Source organism: Pollicipes pollicipes, unplaced genomic scaffold (assembly GCF_011947565.3).
Source record: "Pollicipes pollicipes isolate AB1234 unplaced genomic scaffold, Ppol_2.1 Scaffold_6686;HRSCAF=7923_pilon_pilon_pilon, whole genome shotgun sequence".
Taxonomy (NCBI): domain Eukaryota; kingdom Metazoa; phylum Arthropoda; class Thecostraca; order Pollicipedomorpha; family Pollicipedidae; genus Pollicipes; species Pollicipes pollicipes.
Genome location: NW_023596921.1, coordinates 3275273 through 3293981, shown reverse-complemented (window position 1 = coordinate 3293981; position 18709 = coordinate 3275273). Strand labels below are relative to the sequence as shown.

The 18709-nt window shown below is 56.8% G+C and overlaps 2 protein-coding genes across 2 annotated transcripts in view; both read right to left on the bottom strand.

Annotated features, from left to right (window-relative positions):
• Positions 1-3690, bottom strand: part of LOC119107681 (uncharacterized) — a 30856-nt gene extending 27166 nt beyond the window's left edge. Inside the window, exon 1 of the mRNA XM_037231212.1 lies at positions 3335-3690. The gene's annotated coding sequence lies outside the window, so the exon portion shown is untranslated. The remainder of the gene's footprint in view (positions 1-3334) is intronic.
• A 2860-nt stretch (positions 3691-6550) lies between these two features.
• On the bottom strand, positions 6551-18614 carry LOC119107308 (tuftelin-interacting protein 11). Its single transcript, XM_037230732.1, has 15 exons — positions 18533-18614; positions 16448-16688; positions 16118-16211; positions 15592-15607; positions 15372-15555; positions 14748-15015; positions 13788-13980; positions 12893-13114; positions 12342-12550; positions 11887-12128; positions 10755-10966; positions 10267-10368; positions 9903-10014; positions 7434-7645; positions 6551-7042 (listed from the first exon to the last, which is right to left on the bottom strand). The coding sequence occupies exons 2-15, from the start codon at positions 16644-16646 to the stop codon at positions 6797-6799; spliced, it is 2511 nt and encodes an 836-aa protein (XP_037086627.1). The 5' UTR covers positions 16647-16688; positions 18533-18614; the 3' UTR covers positions 6551-6796.
• Between the last annotated feature and the right edge of the window lie 95 nt (positions 18615-18709).

Here is an 18709-nt window from a genome sequence, read left to right as displayed (position 1 = left end):
TTTCCCCAACGGAACGGCCGTGGGACAGACAGCGTCCCCTCTCCCCAACAGAGCGTGCGTGGGACAGACGGCTTCCCCTTTCCCCGACAGAGCGTCGGTGGGACAGACAGCGTCCCTTCTCCCCGACAGAACGTCGGCGGGACAGACAGCGTCCCCTCTCCCCGACAGAGCGTCGGTGGGACAGACAGCGCTTCCTCTTCCCGACCGAGTGTCAGTGGGGCAGACAGCGTCCCCATTGCCCATGCCGTGCCGAGGCTGTCCTCTAACCACAGCTGACGTCTCTGCGCACTGAGCCCTAACTCCGCACAAGACAGCAGGCGGCGCCTGGCCCCAACTGCAGCCGGCATGGCCGCCTTCCAGGAATGCCCGATTAACAAGTTTGGCGGAATCAACAAGCTTTGTCGGCTTGCACACGGAAGGGCGTGTTTTTACGGATGTTGCCACTGGCTCTGTGCTCTATGGACGACGCTTTTGGACGGTGCCTGTATAAATCCTTCAGCGCTGATCTGTATCGTGACAGGCATCGGCCGCGAACACGGCTTGCCTCTGCATGGTCATACTCCCCAAATACGCTCAACCCGTCCACTGGCTGTCAGCACGTTTTTCTGCCAGGCGCATCTTGTGTCATGCAACGGCCTGTTGCGTTCCACTGTCCTTGCGGTTGCGGGGGCGTGCTTTTGCTCGTTTTCGGAGCTAACCTGGTCACGTGCTACGGCGTCACCGCCCTCTCCTGTCACGTGTTGACAGCGCCACGCCGCAACCAACGAGCTGACCCCACAGTGGCCTGTGTCGCAGCTGTGCCGCAGATGCCATCGCGCCGTTCACGCTCCCTTGAGAGACATGGAACGACATCACAGCCACCGTGGGGGCGTCACTCTCGTCGCACGCAGAAAGGGTCTCTGATGCGCGCGTGGAAGTCTGCATCTCAGACCGGGCGACTCACGCACGTGCCCATGCCGTCAGAACGCGCCGCCCGTCAGGGCCGCGAGTCCGCAAGTAGCATGAGTCAACTGACCGTCGCACCCGCTGCGGAGGTGGCCCGAGTATTGAGCGGGCTCGGGAGGCCTCGCCGTGTCGCGCAGGATCCTCCCACGACCATTGGGAGCCGCCGACCGAGCCACTCTGCATGCTGCCCCGCCCAACGCATGGCATCCCACACAAGACGCTCAGCGGGCTGGTTACAGGCTCCAAGGACACCGTCGAGGCGATTGATCGCTGTCTAATGCACGGGACGCGCGCCCACTGGAACGTGGCAGGGATGGCCCGTCAGTGCAGCCGTGGACCGGCACGGCTGAGTGGCGCTGCGCTGAGCGTAGTTCGAGTTTTCGCATTGAATGGGCCGACTAGATTGGAGGGCTTCTTTGTGTGCCAACTTCATCGATGGTAATTAAAAGGAGCCTTTTCCCTGAACTTTGCTCTATTTCATGATGTCTGCCCAACAAATCGTTATCCAATGCATCCTTGACCATGTTCATAGATTCTCTCATTGGTTATGCGGACTGCAGGCTATCCATGACGGATGCTATGGACGGCACTAGATGATCTCAAAAACTGAGCTGACCGATGCCAAACGTTTAGCTGAATGTCATTTGAGATTCCTGAATCGGTTTTACGGCCGCCGTTGAACTTACAATGCGTGCACCGCACCCAGATTAGTAGCATTTATCACCAATCTGAAAGCGAGCAACTGGAACATTTTGAATGGCCTCTTGATGTCACAATCACGAGCTGAGATCAAAGGTGCTAGCACGAGTCTGGTATTTCCCACCACAATCGGACAAAGGGTCGGCTGCCCCCGGACATCAGGAGCAGCTGCAAGTGGATAGTGGACAGTCTAGAGGGGCAATCGGACAAAGGGTTGGCTGCCCCCGGTCATCAGGAGCAGTCGCAAGTGGATAGTGGACAGTCTAGAGGGCACAGCTATTGGTGTACATATATGCAACGGTAGCCAAAAAGTAGCCAATAAGCGATCAAGCTGTTCTTGAATCCCGGTGTATAGGCAATGTATCCCGTGTATCCCAAGTGTATCCCGGAAACATATTCGTTTCGTTTAAATTTTATCCTCGTGTCTTTGGTGAATCGGAAAAAAGCAATTCACCTCTCTTTAGGTTCGAGCGTTTGGTCGTAGGCTTGACTTAACATGGTACATGGTACACTATAGTTTTTCCCTTTGAACAACTAGCTGCCACCCATCGTCGTCGAGTTGCAGTTCACGGAATGCATGGATTGGTCCTGATTGTTTGAGTTCTATGGGCTCATGCTTTGACATACATCACCTGTGCGGCGGGGCATGCGTTGATGAAATTTGACCGACTGATCGACCGTTATACCTACCCGGCAGTATCATGCGCCTTATAAGTGGTGGGAGCATCACTGGCCGACAACCAGATGGGCCGGCTGGAGAAGACGCGCAGTTAAGCACTACCTGATGGCTAAGGTGACGCACGCACATATGCAGACCGTGCGGCAAAGGGAAAGTTCTGCAGCGTAACACATGGGAGACGCGAATGGTGAGACGGATTGCACTCATAAACATGGAAAGGCGCACTATGCAAATCAATGCTGACTTATTCGGGAGTATCGACCATTCTGAAATTCCAACACCATTTAAGCGTATGGGACAAGCGGTTAACATTTTTGAATTGCACAGTTACTAAAAAGATGGTTGTAGAAACTTTTCTTGATTCCCTCGTAATAACTTTCATTCTTGTCATCCTTTCGCTATTTCCTTCGAGATACGTCTACGGCAAAATTTAGCCCAAATTTTTGACAAATAACCAGTTACGGTCAGGTGAGAAAGAAATGGGTGAGGGAAAGAGAGGGGAGAAAAGTGAGTTCAGTCGACGTCGAGGGCAAACAGTTGAGCACGAAGTTTTGACATACAACCAGTTGCGATAAGGCATACTAGCCCTCAGTTCTCCGAGCACGAAAGCCGATTCTGCAGACGAATTACATCGGGATCCAATGAATGGCAAAAATAAAGATGCTCTTAAATTCTCGGGAGATTCTCGGACGTCTACACATCAGCCTTAAAATAGCCTTCGGTTGAACCAATCTCCTCCTTGATGATGAGAAAGTCTTCCTTTCAATCGAGCATAGCGACGCGACATTAATTTGTGAAACTCCCCAAATCCTCTTGTGGTATTTTTCCTTCTGAACCGTCTCACTATTTGCTTTGCAGTGCGTCTGCAGTGCAGCATTCTAACAAAAACACGAAACTATTGAGTGCCTTTAATTTGTTGCAAACGGACATGACCTGTGCTAGTCTCTCACAGCCTTTCATCGACACTTCTGGCTGCATGTGTCCCCCAGACCCACTGCGCACCCCACTCACCTATGTAGCGCAGGCCAGCGCGGTCATCCTTCGGGTACGTCTTGCTGCCGCGGTGCACACCAGTCAGGCCATCTCTCCTCTGTCCCCACACCGACACGTCCTGCTGTAGCAGTCCCCACAGCCGCGCCCCACCAGTCCTCTCGCCGCACTGCAGCACCACTCGCCGGCCGTGCACCCGAGGCGGCGCGCCCCACGTGCTGCTCGCGGCCCACCGCGCGCGTCTGCGCCGCTCCGACCGCCCTGCACGCAGCCGGCCGCCGGCTCCAGTATCACAACTCTATATTCGGTCGAGCGACGCGTGCGCAGGCGCTGAGTCGAAGCCGACGCGGCCGACGGAGCCGGCGCGGCCGATCACCGCGGCTCCCCGACGCCGTCTGCGCCGCCGCCGTATTAGGTCGGCACGCTCGTTTACATGGCGCGCTCGAATTATTCATGGTCGCCCGTGGCCGCGGGCGGGTCGGGGCGGGAGGGGTGGGAGCGGGGGCGGGAGTGGGGGCGTTAGGCGGGAGAGGGAGGAATGCCCCCGGACATCCGGGCGGGGGGGGGGTGATCGTGCCGACGGGTTTTCTGTCCGCGGCGCCGGCTAAAAGGGGCGGATTAGGCGCGTCACTCCGAGTGATGGGGAAAACAGGACCTGTGGTCGATTGTCTCATTGTGAGCGCAGAAAGAAACCAGTCCACGCCGGTAAAAATACCGCGGAATGGGCTGTTACAGAGCAGTGGTTTCTCCAAGCCGGAGAGGCGCGACAATAGCCGACCCTACCTATCCGGCGTCCACCCCGCGAGCTTGCTGTGAGCAACAGCGATTCTGCCACCCGTGGGAGACGCTCGGCTGCCGCACGAGAGGCCGCTACAGACAGCAACGCGTTCAAAGGGCACAGAAGCGCGCACCGTCCTTTGAATAACACGACCGACACGCATGCAGGAAGTTGTCAGTATGACCGCAGCTTGGGCGACGCCGTGTAATAATTGGGGCCGCGCCAGCCGGTGCAAAAGTCCTGGATCCGGCTGTGGCCATATCCCACGCCGTTATCGCCGCCGGGGGCGACACCTACATGCTGTCAGTCACAGCCACGTCGTCCAGAAGAAGTGCAGCTTCTGGCAGCCTGGCTGAGATGTGCAGAGTGGCCCGGCCTGCCCACCTGTCACGAGCCGCTCTCTCTGCTCTCGTGAAGCTTTACAGCGTCACGAGTCGCCGTGACTGGCGCCACGGCGGTGATGTCACCCAGGTTGCGGCAGCCTCCGGCCGCCGGCTGGCAGGAGCGGCGGACGATCGCTGCACTGGCGCAGTGCTTGCAGGCACGGCTCGTAACGCGCGGTCCGCAAACCATGCCCAAGTTGTAAAAAATCGCCGAATCCTCTGATCTTTTCTCAGGCCATTACCCGCCGTGCATTTGTTGCGCCACTGGTTTATTACATCGCGTGAACTTACACCGGGGAGACTCATCGCTTGGGAAGACGTTTCACTTCATAACTGAAGCCCCTTTAGACTCGGCGAAAATCGCTGACCAGTGAGAGGTCATTTGTCACAAACACGCTTACTAAGCTTCGGCACAAAACCTGTATTCGTGGCTGGGAAGAGTAGTTGCCTTCCGTGCGCCCTGCGTCGGTGAGTAGGCTGAATGTGTGAAAACGTATGCATCTGCCGTCGCCTCTTCAGTCACTAGCCCGAAAATTTAAATAATGGTAACTAAAGAAACTGCCAGAACAAAACAGGATGAGACATGGCGCCGACAGTCATGACTGAAGCGAAGGTTGTATCCGAAAACATCAGCAGTAGCTCTAAAATACATGTACCTATGCTTGAAATCCCACGAAGCACAAGTATTGTTCTCCCAGTTTGTTCATGCACGGGATATGCACAAGAAAAGCAACTTTTCTCACTGGAAAAGAAAGCACAAAACAGACCTCTGCGCACAAATACGAATTGTGCCATGCCAGACTCTTGCGAACAACGCAAGGGAACATGTGTTGTTAGCTGATTTGGGGCCGTCTGCGAGACTCCGCGCCGAGCTGCAGGGTCGATTCGCGGCATGCCGACCTTTCCTCGGCACGTTGCTATGTCTACCGCCCGCACCAGGTCACGCGCCCCAGCTGCCTGCGTCTCTGCCCTCCGGTGCACCGGCCGGCCAGCGGTCAAATCCAGTCCAGCCCGAGCGCGCCCGACCGAAACGCGGGAACCCGATCCGCGGGGATCTCAACGCAGCCGCGCGGGGACCACCGGCAGCGCCGCACGCGCAAACCGAGAGACTGCGACTACGGCGCGCGCACGGCAGCGTAACACGGCCGGGCGCCCCCGTGGCCGGCCGGCGGGCGGACGGCGCGCGCACGGGCAACGTAGCACCGCCGGGCGCCCCGGCCCCGGCCCCGGCCGGCGGGCGGGCGGGCGGGCGGGGGCGCCCGGTGCTCGCGGTTTCCGCCCCGTTTAAGCTCGGGCTCTGAAGCGCTCCATGCTGGCGTCTGCCGTCAGTCAGATGTGTCAGCTCGCGGCGACGCGATGATGGAGTGCTGATTGGGACCCCGAGGCGCGCCACTGACTGATGTCGGACCGCGTCCGTGCGGCCCGTCGACCTTCTGACCCCACTGCGTTCGGCGCGGCGAGAGCGCGCGCCAAGGTCGCCGGCGGCCGGCACTGCTCCGCTGCACGGCATCCGGAACTCACGGCAGCGCGAGGCCGAGCGCCGCCCACGCCCCAGCTACCGGGGACGATGACTGGCCGTTTCTGAGCCAGCCGCGCCGACCCGCGACTCACCGCGCTAACTGCGCTTTAACGGGCGCCATGGCAAAAATATACAGATGCTCGCTCGCTGACTGGTCCGGGCGCAGCCAGGAGCCGGCAAGCCCCGGATCGGCCACATTCCAGGCGTGGGACTTTGGAGACCGCTGGGAGACCTGGGAGCCGACGTGACACTCTCCACCGATGTCGTCATTCGGCAGCGAAGGCGCGCTACGAGGAGCATTCGACCAGTGCGCCGAGCCGTCGCTCGACCCGGTCTTCGGGAATGGAGCGCGCCCGTCACAGATCCTGCCGCCCGTGACACGCAGCAGGGTTTCTGAGCCGCTCCGGCACAAACACAGCAGGTCCGGTCAAGGTCCCTCACGGTCAGTTCGCGCTCTCCTGGACCGGGGAGCGTCCACCCGCCCGCCCCCGCTCTCTCCGGACCGCGTACTGTGATGCTCCGTTCCTCGTGTCGATTAGCAGCGGAAGACGCCGGCACGCGAAGAGACAGCGTCCCGCGCCGTTTATGTTGGGAGGCCCGGCCGTCATCCGAGGCCGACCAGCACATGAGTCATGACATTAAACACTCAAAACGCATAACAAATACAGCGGGGCGTGCTCCACGTGACGAGATGAGAGCACGTCTCCGCGGTCGACGGCGCGTCACCCGAGCCGCCGGCCTGGTCGGGGTACGCTCCGTGTTCCCTCGCACAGTCACAGACACCGGTCGCGTCACGGGCACCCTCAGGACGCTTTGTCGAGCACCGACTGCAGGGAGGAGGGCACCCATACGCCCCCCTCGCTGATGAAGATGACGCTGCGGTCGAGGTAGATGTGCAGACTGCCACAGCGGAAGATGGGCTTGCCCTCGTGGAACTTGCCCGGCAGTGGGTGCAGCAGGATGCCACGTTCTTCGCATCGACGCTCTAGCAGGTCGCGGAAACCGAGCGGTACCGAGCCGGACGACGCGCGAACCGCAGCCGACAGGTCCTGCCGATGGATGGCGGTCAGTGTAACCCGCCACGTCATGCTTAGACAATGCAAGCCAGGTCAGAGCACGCACACACGTCCACGTGAGCTTGCCTTAGTCAGCGCAAGCACGCGGAATCGCTCCATGACGTAGACCCTGCCATCTGGATTCAACACACAATGATGGGCGTTGGTGGGTGCAGATCAACGTGGAAAAGTATTTGCGGGTTGACTTCAACCACGTTTGACCAGCTGTGGTCCATCACTCTACGTGATTGACAGCCAGGCGCCCGCCTCAACCGGCGGATCAGCACAACCACGACGCACAGCGCCCCGCCATCTAGCGGCCCTAACTAATACTGCCAGCACGCAGCTCGGCCGCGACCGGCGCTGGCAGCGGTCCGCGCCTCACCCCTCTGTTGCGCAGCTCAGTGGTGGAGGGCGGCGGCGGCGGGGGCGGAGGCGGCGGAGGCGGCGGCGGCGGCGGTTGCGGCGGCAGCGGCGGCGGTGGTGGCGGCGGCGGTTGTTCACTGGCCAGCATTTGGCTCAGCTCCTTGTATGAGACGGTCTGGCCGGGGTTACTGGCGGCGCGGTTCATCAGCTGCAGGCCCGTGTTCAGGTGTTCTGGAACCGGACACAACGCTTTCTGAATGGGGTCTCTAATTCGGCGTGCACGGGCGTAAGACAATGCTGGGGATGGAATATCACGCGTGCCTACAGAGCGTGCGCGTAGATCGATGTGCTGGATGTGAGCCTGGTCTGTCACGCATGACAGGACGGCACATGAGGGTACAGATTCAGCGCATGACAGCACAGATTCGAGCACAGAAATGTCTGATACCCACCACTTATTTCTCGCCAAAATGACTACGGAAAGCTACCTATTGAAAGGGGGTATCGACAGCGTAGTGGCTAAGCTGCGCGTATGGGAAATCAGATGCACGAGGTGCAACCTTACGCGGTACCCTTCCTTCCTACCGGAGTGAGATTCAGGCGGCGCCATATGGCCTCAGCAGTTGGGCGCGTCGTAAGGCCCTAATGAAGAGAACACACCTATTAAAGGAGCCAACAATCCGAACGGATTCTGTAGTCAAATGGAATGCTCCACATGTCATTAATATGGTAATCCGGAGATAATGAGCCATGCATCAGATACGATGACATTTTAACTTGTGATTGTTGGCTTGCTTAAAGTACAAAAGGCTTTTCTAAACAACATTTCACTATTTAGTCACCACGCTCCTCGATATGCCGTCGGTTGACTACGTCACGGACGTCTTTATGACGTCAGAGTCGCTGCCAGACTGGTCGTGACAGAATCGCCACTGCAGCGGACGAGCTGACCCAGTTACAGTACTTTAACTTGCTGAAAGGTGGTGGTGTGCGATGGAGCGTGTTTGCTTATCTTCAACAACGTTATCTGCTCGTGTTTTCGTCCTTTCCCGTGGCGTTCTTGTATATTTTCCCGTGATTTTATACCGTCTACTTGCATCCACATCCTCGGGTGTGGCGCTATTCTCGAACTACACGATTCCCAGACTGGTTCCTGCCATAACTCGTACCACTGCCCATTGCCCTGTATTGCGCAGCGCACAACATGATAATTCCTGCATTATGTAGCCTAAAGCGTGACTCGTGCTAGTCCAAGCGCAAAGCACACAACCTGCAGAAGGGTCACTGCGCAGCTCGCACGAGCACGCAGCTCGCACGAGCACGCACGACAGACCGCTATCCATTCTCCTTCCTTCCATAGCCATGAACTAGTCGCTACTGGCCAACAGCACTCTAATCTAAGTAAACAACAACCAAATCGTGTTCGAAACTCGCGCTCAACACATCCATTAATCGAAGACCAACTGATATAACGCGGGACGCTGCAATGCTTGTGTGGTGCAACGACTTGTTTGCTTGTTTGTTTATTAATTGATCCCTGAGGTTGCGCGTATTTTTCTCTGCTCGCTATCGGGGAAGCAATTTATACCTTGTTGTCCATTCGTAGCTGGTCTGTGTTATTCACTGTACTAGATAACCTAACTGATGAATTGCATAAGGCGTTTCTGCTGCTTTGTTATGCAAGCACGTACACACGAGAGTTGCGCGCCGTCGAACGTTCTGGAGCGAGGTCACTCGCTAACGGCCCGCGGCCCCGCAGTATATACAGACCGACGCATGCTGCGTAGCACCAGACCAGTTCCAACCACGACCAGCGTCGCGACTCTGCATAACATCATAATGCGAGCGAGTTGGACTATCATGTGGGCGAATATAGACAACGTTCTTACCTACATTTTTAATGGACAGCGAACAGAAGAGCGCTGATCACGAAGGTGAAACGTCCCAGTACCCGTTGATGCAGAAATCGAGCTGACACACGCCAGACACGAATGACTTGACAATCGTATTGTCATGGCCTTGGACAGTACGTGGCCAGTGAGGCGGCAGCATTCGCGTGACATTTCTATGGCATCCTGCGTGTTTTGGTGAACTTGAGATAGTCTGCGCGACGTGGTCCGCACAAGTGCGCGGCGTCAAGCTAAAAAACAAGAGGGTCAAGAGGTTTACTCTTAAAAGGACATGGCTACAACCCGCACCAAACAATCTTGAAAATGGCTATCTCAGTTCAAAACCTCATACAAATGTGGGAAACCCCCTTAATTTGCGAGCCTGGCTTTCTTCAACCCCTAACAATTGAATAGCAACGGGTCCGCAGGTTGTACGCAGCACGTACAGCTTACGCATGCCCACACCTTTCGCGTAACGCTGCAGCTCCAACGTGTCCAGCTCGCCCACGCGCCTGCGCGCATCGGCACCTGGCGCGCGCGCCGCCAGCCGTCCCTCGGCCCCCAGTGTGCCCGCCAGACTGGTGAGGCGGCGGCCTTACCTCGCACCACGGCGTGACCCACCAGCCGCTCGGGCACGAGCTGCTTCCAGCCTAGGTACCACTTGGTCACTTCCTCGTAGTTGGGGCCGTGGTTGAGCCAGGTCACCAGCACCTGGCGGCCGAGCGACACGGTCACCGAGGATAGACGCTGGCCAGGTCAGGGGCGCGTCACAGCATGGCATGTGGTCACGATGGCAACAGCTTTATACCACACGCAACGATAACAGCTATGTACCACGCGTAAAGGGACCGTCAAACGATTCAGGAAACTTTCGAAAACAGGGACAGAAAACAGTTTCTGACACCAGAATGATTATCAGCATGGAACGAGCCAAAACGTGCATCCAGTTCAGGTGCTCCTCACCTGAATCCACTTCGGGAAGAAGATCTTGCCGAGGATGCTGACCAGATGCACAGGCGAGAGGAGATCTTCCCAGTCCATCACCCAGTTCCACTGGTCCAAAACCTGACCACACACGAATTGACAAAGGGTGAATCAGGAGAAGTGGTAGACATGTCTGTGCAGACATCGCACTACACACAACAGCGAGCATGACTTCGTGAAAAGGCCATGTAGCTGTGACGACCCGTCATGAACATCCTCGGATTCGGAGAGGACTCAAAGACTCCCGAGGCGGCCACTGCGGAGGACGCGCACAAAATCTCCTGCTGCACCATACGTCCTTTTCTAAAGCTACCGGACTATACCAACTCAGAGTCGCAGCACGATCCACTCAAGAAGTGCAGCAATTTTCAAAGCACACTGTTCAACACAACACAGCTACCGTCCCTGACCACTCCGTGCCCTGACGCACGGGCGTCTCCCCACGCCCCTCCCGCCACCAACGTCACCTGCTGGTGCGGGTTGATGACCAACTCGGACATGGCCAGCTGCAACTTGGGCAGGATGTTCTTGACCAGGAACGCCTCCAGGCTGCCAGGCGCCATGACCCCCACCCACGGCGAGAGGATGAGGCGCGCAGAACGGTCAGACGGGTGCCACGCGAGCAACGCGTTCGCCAGCTTGTGCCGGATGGTTGGGTACACCGTCTCCAGGCGCTGGTCTGCCAGTGGGGGGAGAAAGGCGGTCATCACGGACGCGCTGCGACCGTCACGAAAGCGCCACGATCGTCACGGAGGCATGACGACCGTCATGGAGACATCACGACCGTCATGAAGGCATCACGACCACCATGGAGGCATCACGTTGGCCACGGAGGCGTCACGGCAGTCACGGGGGCGTTACGATGCTCACGGAGGCGTCACGATGGTCACGGAGGCTTCGCGACGGTCACGGAGGCATAACGATGGTCACGGACGCATCACGATCGTCACGGACGCCCACAACTAGCCCGTGGACCAAAACTGACGCCGTTGTCAAAACAACGCAGCATCGGTTGAAGTCAGGTGAATTCGAAAGCGGAGACTAAAGAAACAGCTCCGTGCTGTTTGGAGACCCCGCCTGAAAAAACCAACCATTCGGACAGAGCAATACTCCATCACACTGTGTCTTGAAAAGCTGAAACTATGTGTGATAGCGTTCGCCTGGTATCTCTTGTGGGCAGGATGTGTATCTGTGATGGCACAAGTCATCGTAAAATTATTGTTTGCCAAGCTTGCATTCCGCAAACAGAACTGATTGCAGATCTTTCACCACGAATACAACCAACAAGTGCGATACAGCTTAACCATCCATAGAACTGCACGCCAGCTGTAGTGCTGCCTGCAGCTTAGGCAGCGTTCGGCGCAGCTGACGAGCACTTTCCAGCATGAGCACGGCACCTCGGCGCTCGAAGCTGCCTTTTTGCCGCGGCTTCCGAGCTGGTAGTCCGCCTTACCCATGACGGGCATCCAGGGGTGGATCCAGCTATGGGTGGGCACGGCGTCTGTGAGCCTGGCAGTCCGCCTTACCCATGACGGGCATCCAGGGGTGGATCCAGCTGTGGGTGGGCACGGCGTCTGTGAGCCTGGCAGTCCGCCTTACCCATGATGGGCATCCAGGGGTGGATCCAGCTGTGGATGGGCACGGCGTCCGTGAGCGGGTTCCACGCGTCCACCTCGGTCTGCAGACGAGGCATCAGCATCTGGTCGCAGATGTTCTCGAAGATCCAGCGCGGTAGCAGCGACCGCCAATGCTCCAGCAGCTGAGTCAGCTCTGGCTGCCGCTTGGGCTGCCACAGGCTGACGGCCGAGCGCACCGGTGGCATCCACACCTCCCACAGCAGTCTGGGGGGGGGGGGGGGAGGGGGAAGGCGCTTCAGAATATGTCCACAGGCCACGCAGAAGTCTGAAGGGGTTGATGACGAAAAAGTCACGTACAGACATCAAACAATCTCAGGCAGGTGCATCCACTCACACCCGTGCCCGAAGGCAGGCGCTGCGTCGCGTCGCCGCCCGCCGCCGGTCCGTGCGTCGACGGTACGTGCGCCCCAACCCCACCTGTGGTACACGTCCACAGGCACGCCCTGTTCCATGAGCGCGCGGTCGCTGTTCTCCAGCGCCTCCTTCAGCTCGGAGAACACGTCCGAGGCAAACTTGGGGTTGTTGAGCGGGCTCCAGTGCTGCAGGTGGTCCCGCACCAGCGGGAACACATAGTCCGGCGCCAGGTAGTCCAGGTCGAACACGTCAAACTCCACCGGATATTCGGTCTGCGGGCAGAGTCAGAGTCAGAGTCATATCAGCCGGGCACGTGATCCCGCTGACGCGGCTTCCACGCACCAAGTTACATAAAGCCGGTAAGTCCATAAATAGTACGGCTACGCGAGCGCATTTGAAACAACACGTGACGGTGTACTAAACGCAACCATGAAAGCCTACACATAGTACGAGTGCTCGCTTCTCTTTATGACGGCAAAAACCTGGCAAGCTTGATGCGCCGCCGATATGTGGACCACCACAGGGCCAGGGAGTATTTATTACCACTGCCCGCTCAACCCCCCCCCCCCCCCCCACGCCACTAGCGCCGGTGTCAGCACCGTCTCCATCCGCACCTTGAGCTTCTTGAACAGCTTGGTGACGACGTCCAGCGAGCTGGGCGCGTCGGTGCCGGGCCGGTGCTCCTGAAGGTAGTCGACGGCGCGTGCCACCTCCTCCACCCGCTGCACCTGGTGCTGCTGGCGGCTGATGGCCTCGGTCAGCTCGGCCTCCTCGTGCTCCAGCGTCACCTGGCGGTCCCGCTCGTGTCGCAGTGCGCGGTCCGTTCGGAGGATGTCCTGCCGGAGGACGCGGGGTCAGCCGTCTGCGTCCGGCCACACGGTGGAGACGGTCGCAAGACAGCCGTGGGTACCATACACAGGGCTGTACGCACATTGCGTGCTGAGGAGATGCGCTGTGCGGGGTCACGTGGCGAGTTAGCAGATCATCACCTTGAAAGATGCGTTTTACTGGAAGGAACCGCCTCAGGGTCTGAACACGGTCAAACACGGCCTTGAGGGTCAAACTGAATGCAGAGGTCTAATAAGAGCCGCTATTAGAATCAAGCGCAACAACTGACAGATTTCCTTTTTTTATTCAATTACTTCATGTCCTAAAACACAAACAAGACGGATGTGCACTGGGAAAGGAGACCTCACCAATGCCTTCCATCTCCTGTTTTTGATATGTGCTTTAATGCCGAATCACGGCGAATGATATCGACAGTCGCATAAGCGATATTTCCCCGATTATAACAGCGATTATAATCGGGGAGATATAATTGATTCACTTTTACCATCTACCACGTGAACAAGACAACAACCACTGACAGGCTAAAACAACCTACGCGAACCAGGGTCACCCCGTGCCGCACGCCCTGGCCATGCTCCCCACCAAGTCAGGGCCACCCCACGCAGCACGGTCCGACAATGCTCCCCACCAACGCTTGCCATGCACGCGCCCGCGGCCGACCTGTTCGCAGATATCCGCCATCAGGTTGATGTTGTGCAGCAGCTCTGGCATCTCGAAGACGCGCCGGCCGACCGTCTCCTCGTCGGTCGGCTCAGCCGGCGCTCGCTGGCCATGGATGGCGTGGTATCCGGAGAGCACGCGCTGTTCCCGGCCAGTCATATCGATCACCTTCACGCGCGCCAGGTCACCGCTCCTGCGTGCGGGCGGGGCGTCAGCGGCACGCGGGTCACGCCAGGTCGCCGTCAGCCGGTCCCGGAGGCGGTGTGAGGTGCGGGGGAGTAGGCCGTGCTCGTTCAGCGCAGCGACGCGACGGCTGTACAAGACTCCGCTGCACACACACACCGGCGGAAATCGCCGAGAGGAACTTCTTGAACACACTAGCCGCCAACGCATCTGGACCAAAACCTGTGCAGCTCCGTCTGAACATGTCTCGACCGCCAGTTTAATTGGTCACGTGACCAGGCTAGCTGAGCACTGTACTGACATTGTTATTACCGAACTCGCATAACACTACAACAAAACCCCGAACCACGGCGTCCAGCGATCAATCTTTAAAATATCCCCTGCTCCGTCCTCGCTCCCACTATTGCGCAGCAGTCTCCTCCTCCCACCTCCCCCCCCCCACACACGGCCCGCAGTCTCCTCCTCCCACCTCCCCCCCCCCCCACACAACGGCCCGCAGTCTCCTCCTCCCCACCTCCCCTCACCCCACACACACGGCCCGCAGTCTCCTCCTCCCACCTCCCCTCCCCCCACACACAACGGCCCGCAGTCGCCTCCTCCCACCTCCCCTCCCCCAACACACACGGCCCGCAGTCGCCTCCTCCCGCCTCCCCTCCCCTCCACACACACACAGCCCGCAGTCTCCTCCTCCCACCTCCCCTCCCCCACACACACGGCCCGCAGTCGCCTCCTCCCACCTTCCCTCCCCCACACACACGGCCCGCAGTCGTCCCTCACCCTGTCGCAACGGCCGGCTTCAGCGTCCGCGTCTTGCCCTCCTCCAGCACCTCGTCCAGCGTCTTATACACGTAGTCGACCTTCTTGCGGCGCGGGCCACGTCGCCACTGGCCCAGCTTCTCCTTAAACTCGCGCTCCGGCTGGTCGGGAGCGTCGTCGGACGCCGGCGCGCGCGACGCCGGCTTCTCCTTGCCGTAGGCGCCGATGGCGCCGCGGCCCTTGCGCAGCTTTGCCTCCACCGGCGTGGAGATGCCCTGCAAGTTTTTGCCTACGGGCGACGACGTGTGGGGTTAGATGCGAAGAGGACGGGGCGGCGGTAGCGGTGAGGTGGCCGTAGCGGTGTTAGCGTACGAATGCTAAGTGCCGACTGCTACGTCGTCTTCTCATGTGAAAACCTGGAATTCATTGAGCCGATGAAATCTGACTGTGCACAACTAACTGGGTCGCGCGAACAACGGAGGTCGCTGAGTACAGCTATTGATGGCCACATCACACCACGGAAGGCATAACACACACCGTGCTCATCCCAGTGTGCCCCTTCCCACGACAGTAGCGTGCACGCCATCCCGCACTCTCCCACTTCTCAGCCCACCGCTGCACATGCCTTCCGCCACGCCCACGTACCGAGTCCGCCGCCCTCGCGGAAGCCCATCTGCTTGAGCAGCTTGGCGCCGATGCCCTTAGTGTGCTTCTCCCAGTGTCCGATGTCGCCCAGTCCGGCGGTGGGGCCGGCGCCGGCCTGGCTGCGCAGACCGGCCACCTCCTCGCGGCTGGCCGTCTGGAAGCGGCGCTGACGCGGCGCCGAGCCAAAAGCGCGCGGCAGGCCGGCGCCCAGCCGCGGCGCCGCCTCGTCCTCGTCACTGCCGGCGACGGGGTCGGGTCACTGGCGGCGCAGATGAGGGTCGCCGAGGGTCGTCGCCGACGAGACGATCGGAATCACTGGCTGGGGTCACACGAAGGGTCGGTGGCGAGAGCTGGGCAAGGGCCGGCGGCGAGTACCACAAGAAATCCCTGATGCAAGAAGGCGGGTGCCAATGAAACTCTGGGGCGAGCAATTACTGCTGGAAATGGGTGGGTGGGTGGGTGCGGGAGGCCTTGATGGATACTTGATGACAGTTATGGGCTTAAGAACTGAGGCTGCCAGAAGCTGAGGAGTTACTAAAGACCATGGGAAGCAGGAAGTGGTTCTCCAAAAATGGACTGATTGTCCACGAGCAGGAAGATGATGACAAGCACAACTGTTGATACCAAGCACAACAACTTCATATAATTGTGAGAGCTTAAGGCCAATTCTGAAGGAATGATTATGATTTCATCTCAATGTGGGAGGTGCCAAAGATAATGGGGACAGCTGGTAAGTGACCACAAACCTTGAGCCAGGGGGAGGACCAAAACCTTCATCATCCTCATCATCCTCTTCTTTCTTTGCTGGCTCCTCATTCTTTCCCACCTGGTGAACACCTCCTGTGAATGCAGTCCAATCCAGAGACTAAGCCATTTCAGGGGATTGTCACCACAAGGAGAAACAAAGGTAACACATGCCCAAAATACAAATAGCACATATGTAAGATGCATTCAGCACCTATGGTTTCATGCAACCACACATCTTCACATCCTGCCTGAAATGCTTAAATGCTGATTCCAAGAGCTTAACAATGTTGCAGACAGGGAAATGGCACAAGTATATGGCTACAACTCACCTTTGACAAAACCTACTGGTGTTGTGTAGCTCTTCCTGGCCATCTTGGAGGGGCCTGGCTTGTCATCCCCGCTATCGTCAGCGAACACGCCATAGATCTGCTCCTCGCGGGTTTGGCGGAAGCCGCGACGCATGCTGGGGTTAAACTCACACTCAATATCCTGGTCAGTCACCTCAAAAGCCTCCATCTGGTCCCCCATTCTGGCTCAGTGGCTCAGCTTGGAGACCAATGCAGTTAAATCTGAAAGGGCAAAAATGTTATTATGGAAACTTAATTTCCAGGGGTAGATGCCTGATACCAATCCTTTGATGGCAGGTTATGGAGACAATCCAATCAACAGATCAGTTTGTTCTCCACATACAAAAGTCTTATATGCATCCTCATTTCTACAGAAACAAAGGAATAAAGTTAAGCCACACACAAATGAATGGGTAACAAACCATGGCTGGATTTTGCATGTTTAAGAGGCTTGTGATTATGTTGTATGGCAAGAAGTTTCCAGTCTGCTCTAATACCCATCCTAATGGAGTGGTGTCATTCTCTGCCTGATGAATGTGCACACCAAAAACCATTCTAACATGACTCACCAAAAAATGTCAAATGGTGCTCGACAACATCTGCAATAATAAGACTCACATGGCACAGCTGTGTTATGAAATGTAATGCATGGTATATACCAGTATCTTTGGCAAAATGGCACTCCAACTCAGAATTGCTTAACTAGGTCAGTAGGGTTAGAATCAATATATGTTTGATATACTATGCCAGCCATTAACACTACTGGAGTTGCGGGTCTGACTCTGGACCCAGAAATCAGAATTTGGTTTATCACACAGGCGAAAGGGCAAAACAGTACAGCACTTTCATTGCACAACAATTGTTTGAGGTCATACAAAAAGTGCATGCTGATATCTGGCATGACAGGACTAATTTTTCAACACTAGCCCTAGACCTCAGAACATTCACCCAATGGTTACTGCTTGTGTAAATGCTCAGTTTATGCTCAGCTCAGCTTATGTAAAGAAGCTCCATGATATGCAATACAAAAATACATGCCACACCACACATGCTGGGGTAGCAGTTATGCAGATACACAGTAAATCCGAGCTCCCTTGAGTGCTCTGGAGTTTGACACACAGAAAACCACCAATTTCAGTGCTAGAGAGCAAATGTTTGAAGCATTTATCACTGCATGCAAAAATGCTTTCAAAGCATTACTTCAATTGAAAAGAATGTGAAAATTTGATGAATTTTGCTCTGCTTCAAGTTTGATACCAGCATCCACAAAGTTCAATGCACCAATGATGTGCATGTGCCTGAAGGACCAGACCAGCTGAACCAGAGGCTGTTGGAACAGGTTCAGCAATGTGATACCCATCTTGTCCATGATGTAAGGCACCACCATGCCCTGAGAAGCTCAGACTCCTCCAGTTGCCCTCCACTGCACTACTGTCACAGGGGGACATGGTTTCAGCATGCCAACTATTGTTTGATGAGGTATGTCACTGTCAGATGAGGAGTTCCTGATGAGACATAACTCAGAGAAGACAAGAATGCCAATGAAAGATAAGAAAACCCCCAGATAGGACTCTTGTCAGTTGTAGCTCACTCAACATGCAGGTCATCCACAAATGGAACCCTCTCTCCCACCCGGTCTCATCAACCTTGGTTGGACAGTCCAAGTTAAGACTTTTCATACACTGGGCTAACATCATGCATGATATTCCACACTGATTCTACAGGACCAGGAGCCTGACAGGGCCGGAACGGACATGCCCAGCGGCCTTTTATAATTCCCGGCCGCCATAGGGTAAGGTGTGTGTCCTGCACAACAAACAAATTGATTATTCCAGACCAGATATTGACAGGAAGACGGACGGACTGTTGCTCTCTACGCCTGGTTCAAAAACTGAATTAAAATTTGTAGCACCACCGGGGGATTGGCAACAGAAGAAAGCAGATAAGTCAGCGAACAAAACAAGTAATGGCCAGCTTTTCGCCTCAGTGACTTGTTGCCTTGCTGAGCGAATGTCTGCAAGAACCTTCATTAGCAATTAACAACACCAATTCAAAGCCGACTCACCTGGCTCCACCATCAACGCCGCGAGCCTGATTGAACCGCCCCAGACCCACGGAATTGGAATCTCGAACGTCGGCGGACTGTACTACTACGCAAACTTAGCATCGACTGCGCCATAGATGCAAGCGACGTGATGATTCCATATCCGACTTGCTAGAAAGTCGCTAGCTGTGTAGAGGCTT